This window comes from Mesocricetus auratus, unplaced genomic scaffold (genome assembly GCF_017639785.1).
Source record: "Mesocricetus auratus isolate SY011 unplaced genomic scaffold, BCM_Maur_2.0 Super-Scaffold_100010, whole genome shotgun sequence".
Taxonomy (NCBI): Eukaryota; Metazoa; Chordata; class Mammalia; order Rodentia; family Cricetidae; genus Mesocricetus; species Mesocricetus auratus.
In genome coordinates, this window is record NW_024429194.1 from 26132546 (window position 1) to 26140792 (window position 8247).

The 8247-nt window shown below is 38.8% G+C and overlaps 1 protein-coding gene across 5 annotated transcripts in view; it reads left to right on the top strand.

Moving 5' to 3' along the window:
- LOC101834925 (SPHK1 interactor, AKAP domain containing) overlaps window positions 1-7944 on the top strand; it is a 137604-nt gene extending 129660 nt beyond the window's left edge. For all 5 annotated transcript variants that reach the window (XM_040753189.1, XM_005082529.4, XM_013122374.3 and 2 more), the window contains one exon: window positions 5940-7944. In XM_040753189.1, the coding sequence (XP_040609123.1) occupies window positions 5940-6083 (144 nt within the window). In that variant the 3' untranslated portion in view covers window positions 6084-7944. The remainder of the gene's footprint in view (window positions 1-5939) is intronic.
- Window positions 7945-8247: the final 303 nt, after the last annotated feature.

An 8247-nucleotide genomic window follows, 5' to 3' on the forward strand; every position in this document is an offset into this window, starting at 1 on the left:
CATTGTTGGAAGAGCAGGGGTTGTTCTATTGATGTGTTAATATGTAAACTATGTCTTAACTTGGTACTTGTTTACATCTACCAGGTTTTCAATTTTAAAGGTTTATAACTGTGTTTATGAGAAGATAGAGGTTTCACTGCTGCTATTGGGAAAAACACTGGATAATCTTTCATCTATTCTTGTCAACTAGCTCAAGGGACACAAATCTTACTGATGCAGTCCAGGTTTTGTTCTAAGTCAATACAGGTTCTCTGTGCATTATGGCTGTGATATAAATGGGCATCACCCTTCCTTGTCTGAGACTGGATTGGTTAAATGAAGAAAACTTATATAACAATTAGGCATTCTTTTCTCAGTATCAAGGTCTGAGGCTCAATTCTATTTGTTTTTAATTAAGCAAGTAATTAAGTAGCCATTTTTAAGAGTGTGGAAAAGAGAACAATAAAGATAGTGTGCAAAATCAGCAACATTTCTGTAGCTCCTCCTCTTCCCAGAGAAAAGACACCCTAAATTCAGAAGATACTATCTTCCCACTGTCAGTACCAAGGGCATCCACAGACCACAGATGAATACCCTACACCCTTTTGTTGCTTCAGACAAGGTCTTATGTAGTCCTTGAACTCTCTGTGAAGCAGGTAATGACCTTGAACCTTTTTTCATTTTTAATTATGAGGGGTGCATATTCCTGTGAGTGTAGGTGTTTCTGAAGGTCAGTAGAGAATATCTGACTCTCTGGAGTTACAGGCTATTGTGAGCTGTCCAGTGTGGATGCTAAGAACAGTACTCAGTCCTTCTACAAGAGCAGGATATGCTCTTAACTGCTGATCCATCTCTCCAGCACGAATTTTGAACTTGCAACCTTCGTGCCTCAACCTCTCATGTGCTGGTTTGTGTTGTTCTGGGAACTGAACCCAGGAGTTCATGCACGTTAGGTTTGAACACTCTAACAACTGAGTTTCCTCCTCATCCCAAAAGCTTAGCCAATATTTTTGGGAATCCAGGTTTAATTCCCTTAAGAACTAATTTAGTCAATATGTATCTATTTATGATGGTCTCGGCTTATTAAGAAGCATGTGGTAAACAGGAGAGGGGTCACTTGAACACTAGAGAAACTCGTCTTTCCTGAGATGCCTTGAAAACTTGGCCTTGAACCTGGAAAGCACTTAAAGACCATAAAAGCTGAATCACAGAAAAGGGAAATTCCAAGTACTTCAGATGTCCAGTGACCTGTAGGTTCTAATGACTTAAGGTGCCTTCATTTCCCAGCCTTCCCCTTCATTTGTATTTTATTTAATCATTAAGTGGCTACATGCCCTTGAATGTCATACATTCAAAACATCCATGAAACATTCCAAGAATACTCCCACCATGCACAGTAGTAGACTAAGCTCCAGGTCCCAGGTTACAAAAGAAGCAAATGCTCCTGCCATTTCAATTCAGATAAAGGGACCAGCTTTCTCCAGAGCACACCAAGAGGGCATAGTTCATAAACAGCGACATCAAGATAGGGCAAAGTTGATTCTGAATGAGCAAATCAAGATCCATCTAAACCACACCCACAAGCTAAATGGGCACAAAACAGAATCAGCTGAGGAACACATTCACTACTCAAATCTATCAGTTCCTTCTATGTAACATGTAGTTTTCTTCGCCAACCCCCTGGGCCCTGCCATAGTTGCAGTTCCCAAATAACACACAAGATACTATATTAATTATGAAGCTGTTGGCCATTTGCTTGGTTTCTTACTATCTCTGACTTAAGTATTTAACCCATAATTGTTAATCTAAGTATTTCTCTTACCTGAGAAATGGGTCCGGACCTCTTACTCCTCTGGTGGAGGCTGTCTCTGCCTTTGTCTCTCTTTCCCAGAATCCTCCTCGATTCCTATCTTGCTTCCCTATTTGGCCAACAATTGCTTTATTGACATATACACAGGACTTCCCCATAAATTCTAGCCAATCAAAAACCACTAAAGTCTAGAAACTTTTCCAAGGGAACAAACACTCTAGTACTTTTGCCACCTCATAACCTAAAACAGTTTACAAACTTAGTTCTGTAAAATCTTGACATCAGGTCAATTTAATCCAGTTAACTGATGACAAAAGAAGTAAATGATAAATAAATAGCTGTCATTAGCATAATATTTAAGAAGCTTTTTTTAAAACTAGCTACTTGTCAGGGTTTATTGGGTTTTTTGATGGGGTTATTTGTTTTTTTAATGCAGCAATCATTGTCCTTCACCTTTTTCTTTCTGTAAAAACTCAGTGAGCTTCTGAAGTCTGAGCTAAGTCATTGTCTAGCACCATAGTAAACATGGCATACTACTCCCCTTTAAACTTGCATTGAGAATGGTTTGCTTTCCTTGGAAGCAGTGTGAAGGAAGAGGAAATAGATGGACACTTACCTTCGTGTGGAAGTGAGCATTATAGCAGAAATGGCCTCCCCTTTAATTTCTTATTCTATTCTACAAGCAAAGTTGTGGAGAGACAATGAAAGGAAACACTGATGATATCTACTGATCAGGAACAGGAGTTAAAGTAGCAGCTGTAAACAAAGGCAAAGCAAAGAAAGAGGAAGGGGCCTACAAAATGGATCCTAAGGCTTTTCATTAGTAAACAAAATATGCTGTCTTTCGTTAACCCTTTCATCAGAAATCTCAAATTGGGTGTGGAGAAAGTTGTGTTAACATCACAACAGAAAGCCTTCCAAGTCCAGAGCCTTACCAGTCAGTTCAGATTCTCCGATGGAGGTAAGACCCAAATCCCAAGTCCTGGTCAAAGTCTAGAATTCCAGTATCCATCCCAAAGTTCAGACTAGGGGTTAGATAGGCCATAACTTCAGGGACAAAGTAGGGATCCACTCGCTATTTCTTAATGAAATCTAATTTCTGTCAGAGTAAAAGATGGTGACAGCTTTCAGAAATGTGCATTGAATGTGTCTTTAAAATAAAAAAACAAAAATAAAACACAACTTGCTGAAATTCCTGTAATTCTACTGTGAGCTATAAACAATCAAATCTACAAGATGCACCTGAGAATACAAAGGTCAGCTACCCAGTGTGATCAGTGTGATGCTTTTCCCTACATGAGCCCAATTGTACCAAACTGTCACAGAATACAGATTCTCTTGAGTTTCCTAACACACAACTTTTTGGGGGAAAAAACTCTGAAGTCTACTGTGGTTTACAGGAAAAGAACCTAATTATTGTTGATTCTGAAATGTCAATACAGAAATGTTTTTTTGTTGTTGTTTATTAGTGGAGCCGGTAAAATTCTGAATCCCTGATTATGACCGTAACATGAGCAGGCTTAATGAAAGCTCTAGGGTCGATTACTAAGTAGAATGTGGCTTTAAAAAACGGGACAACAAACTGGTCCTGATGGTGCTAGCTTGTAAATCCCAGCTACGGGGGAGGCTGAGTCAAGAGAACTACAAATTCAAGTTCAGTCTGGTCAGAGTTCATGGTGGCCTTGAGCACTTTAGTAAGCCCTTGTCTCAAAATACTAAGATGAAAGAAGGTGCAGCTCATGAGAGAGCTGCACGTGCATCATCCTGAATTCTATCCTGAGTGCCACAAGGGGGGAATGGCTGAAAGTCCTTTCTGTCTACTCCCGACCTTAATTCACACTTACTATTGTTTATGGAGGGAGCACAAGACCTTCATCAACTCCACGTACGTTTCAAGGCTTCAGACTCCAAGATTAAATCAGTGCTGCTGCTTCATTCAGTGGGGTCAGATCATCTTTTTTAGAGCTACCTTGAGTGAAGCATGCTGGCACACTTCTATCATCCCAGTATCTGGAAAGCTAAGCAAGAGGACAGCCATCAACCTGAGGCCAGTGGCCTATGGGCACCTCTCAGGGACTTCTCATAAGCTTAATGTCCAGGCTACAGGCATCTGTCTATTCCTCAGATTTCCAGTCAGAGTTAAGGAAGGTTGATTAATTGAATTTTTCAGATGTCCTAGCCTCCTCCAACCACTAGACTCACATCATCACTAATACTCTAAAGTCATCTGTTTGCACTCTTGTTCCATTCAAAACATGACCTGAGTGTATGTACACACTAAGATTTAAGTAACAGCTCATAAAACTATTCTTATATGTCTCCATAAACCAGGCACCTGGACTATTCATTCCTCAGGGTATTTTCATTATAAATGAAGTCTTGCCATAAAGGGTTCACATTTGTCCCTGAAGTGTCAGAATCAGGCAGAGAAGAAACCAAAAATGGTGAAGAGGTATCTCAGACAACTAGTGATTTCTGTAAAATCAGACAAATGGAGCAAAATAAGCTAGACTCCCATTGCTGTTGTCTCAAGTAATAAAATGAGGTAATGGATATGTCACCTCAGCAATGTATGTGCCTGCCCTCAGTCACTGTGTGATGGAAAAAAGTTCTGTAGTCATCTTCTATGTAGAAACTTGCTGCTGTCATTTCTCACCTCCAGCCATCTTCATGACGTTTCATTTCAGCAGACAGTTATTAAACAACCATCACATAGGTGTGCATGTTTGTTTTTTAAATTGTACGTGTACAACATGCTGCCTAAAACTGAAGAATTATTTCAATAGTGGCCTTATCCTCAATAATATTAAATGTCTGTAACACAAAACACATAAACCCAACGATAGATATTGGGGTTCAAGATTGAAGCTGAAGATCAGGGAAGCAAAGCAGCCAGCCAATAGCTCAGGTTGTAAGGGCTGTCCTGTCTCCACAAATCCTCAGAGGTAAAAGCTCTGAGTTCCTGTCTCTTCCTGTTATATATGCCTTTCTCCACCCAGTCATGTCATTCCTGTCTCTGCCTCCCAAGTGCTGGGATCAAAGTGAACTCTGTTACTCTTCATTCTTGGTTAGGCCAGGGAAGGCCTTAAACTCAGAGAGATCCATCTGCCTGTCTCCTGAGTCCTGGGACTAAAGGTGTACGCCACCACTGCCTGGCTGTATGACTTACTAGTATAGGGATACTGGGATTAAAGATGTGTATCACTACTGCATGACCTCTACATCTTGTGCCTAGCTTTGCATTCTGAATCCTCAGGCAAGATTTAATAAATCATAAATACTATATCACCACAGATGTCTACCCATATTTCTTGAGAAGTTACAATGTATTTGACTTCATTTGGCCTCCTATCCTTTCTGTGATTCAGCAAGTATTAATTGACTCTTTACTACAGGCAAAAGGTAGAAAGCCATGGCTGAAATAGTGCCCTACCCTTGGGATATTAGTAGCCATGATACAATGAACGTCTGCCTTCCTTTAAAGGAATCTAAAACTCTTTAAGGCAATATTAATGTTTCCAGATATTAATTTTTTCATTTTCCAGGATACAAAATTGATTAATTTTGACTCTACCAAAAAAAATCCTAAGCCCATCATTCACTTACAGTCTAGAATTTTCTTTTAAGTACAGCTGAAACTGGTACCAATACTATCTGACAAATCTAATACATGCCCTTGCATTCCTCTAACTATTGCTATAAAAAAGCATCTTGATGCTTAATCTTAGCATAGGGAGGGAGATGTACCTATCATTACTGAATGTGGAAGCATTGGGTGACCCAGAAATTTAGTACTCAATTTATTTTCCCTAAAGTACACATCTAGTGAGAAATTGTTTTTCAATCCTGGTGCAAGAAGTCTAATCCAAATAAAAAACTAAACCTGCAAAAACACCAGCTACCTAAAAGATTGCTTCTAGGAGGAATTGCCCTTATTCTACCCAGTCCTCCACTATGAATAGAAGTGAAAAATGGAAGGAATTCATTATCTGAAATGTCTAAAAGAGAAACAAGCTATCTTTGAAAGTGTCCCCTGAGAGTAAAGATGCTGAAACATAGACTCAGAGCCCCAGTCTTTGGAAGGGCTGTTCTGTGAGATGCTGGTGAGGGCAATATAATATGTGAGACCTAACTCTATGTTTTCTTTTAGTTTCTAGATGTTGTGAAGCTTGTTCATCAGAAGTCCTGGAAGGTGGGGGATATATTTCATGCAGTTGTCCAATACTGCAAAATGCATGCTGAGAAGAAGGATGGGACTCCGAGTCTCTTTGACTGGCTCCTGGAACTAGGATAAGTCAGGTGCACCCCACAAAGACTTTCCCTCCTCTATCCCAGCTTAGGTTACAGTGGTTTGCGCTAAATGCTCGGAACTTTCTCAATATACTGCATCCCATTAGCAGAACTATTTAAAAATCTGCTCCAGTGCCACAGAATAGGAATAAGTCTGAGAGATTGTGAAATATAGGTCTGTACTAATCAATATCACCATGGATTTGTCCAAAAAAGCTTGTATGAGAATGGATTCAAAGAGGGATACATCAGTGGGATCCAAATAGGAAAGTTTATAACAAGCCCCTCCTCCAGGAAAGCTACACTCACATATATATCAGAGTATAGAGTGATCTATAATGTCTCCAGCTATGTAAATCAAATAGAGACAAAGTCATCGGGTCACAATAATTCTATAAATTATGCTAAAACCTTCATCGTACTTTGCTTAGCAGGTACAGGGGTTGCTTGCCCAGGTAAATACTTGGGATATAGTTGAAAGTTTCATGCCTTTATGTGAAAGATTTCCACTCTCAGACCAGTATCAGTGAGTACTAACACACGTGCAACAGTGCTGGCAGAATCCATGTGATGTGACTTCATTTATTTTCAGTGGCTCTTAAGTATGGCCCCTCCCCAATAACACCTGAGCTCCTCAAAAGACTACTGTCATTCAATGAAATAAGAGAAGCTCAAAGTCACCTTATTTCCATCACTACATTTATTACCTGAGTAAAATTATTAGGAAATTCTTGCCTAAAGGCAAGCTTTTTTATTTAACTTTATTTTGTGTGTATTGGTGTGAAGGTGTCAGATCCCCTGGAACTGAAGTTACAGACAGCTATGAGCTGCCATGTGGGTGCTGGGAATTGAACCTGAGTCCTCTGGAAGAGCAGACAGTGCTCTTAACCACTGAACCATCTCTCCAGCCCCTAAAGGCAAGCTTTTAAAAGTAAATGATAAAATAAGCTTGTGTATTGAGTTATATGAGAAAAAATCATTTTGGATTGTTGTAAATTATGAAGAGATTATCTAAATAATATATTATTGTCTTAGAGCTTCATAAACCATGAAGAGATTGTTGTCTCAGGTTGTAGAGTGTCATGAAGCTTGGTGACTGATTGTACAATGAATGTGTTGACATATGTATAGCTGACATGTTTCTCCAAAGACATTTAAGATGATGGATGCGGGGTAATGGCCTTGTGCTTGACAGGGCCATCCAGGAAAGCAGACTTCCAGGCTAGGTGATATTGACACTGAAGTAGATAAATAAAAATATTTATCACATTTTTAAAAAATTTATAATAGAGATAGAGATGTACTCCTTTGAAAACTCAAAGTATCTATATGACCTTAAAAGTCTCCCATTTCAACTAAATATGATCCACTCCCCTCTATTTTATCAATCAGAAAGATGTTTAGTATGTATCTTCTGAAATACTGTGTTTTTACTCTGTTTTTAAAGCTTACAGAATACTTTAATGTGAGCCAGGCCCCACACCAATGTCAACCTTTCTTTTCTATGAGTCACATCCTAAAATGTCAAGAAAGCTTCCTGGTAAGCCATAGATCTTCTCCTCTATGACAGTAATCTTCAAACCTCAGAAGGTATTTGTCACACAGATGGTCCAGATTTAGGTGTATGTTCAATCTGATGCATTAACCAGGTTTTGAAATCCAGCTATCATCTCAAACTGAACTGTGCTTCTTTATGCTAATACATGAAAAATGACATTTTTATTGTTCAAACAATCCTAAACTATCGTGTGTAAACTCTTGTTGTGCTCCAATAAATGTTTACTTATCCTCCAAAGCACAAATACTGGATGTAACCATGTGTTGTACCAATGTTGCAAACTAATCAATAAATTTCTGTTGCCAAATTGTTGCTCAGTCTTTTCTCCTGGACTCTAGGACCTAGAGCTCTAGGAACTGTAAAATAAAATAAAACAGTCACACTGTAAGTAGATAAATAAGTGTTTCTGTCCTGATTTCAATTTCTGATTAAGTAATTGTTTAAAGCAATCTGTTAGAAAAGGGAAGATTCATTTTAAATCATTTCTCAACCTTGGAACTGTATACAAATAATATGTGGATATAATTTTTTGCTATGAGGTATTTTCCTGGATATTGTAGGATGTTTGGCTATATCTCAATCTCTCTCAATTAGATATCAATAATTGCCT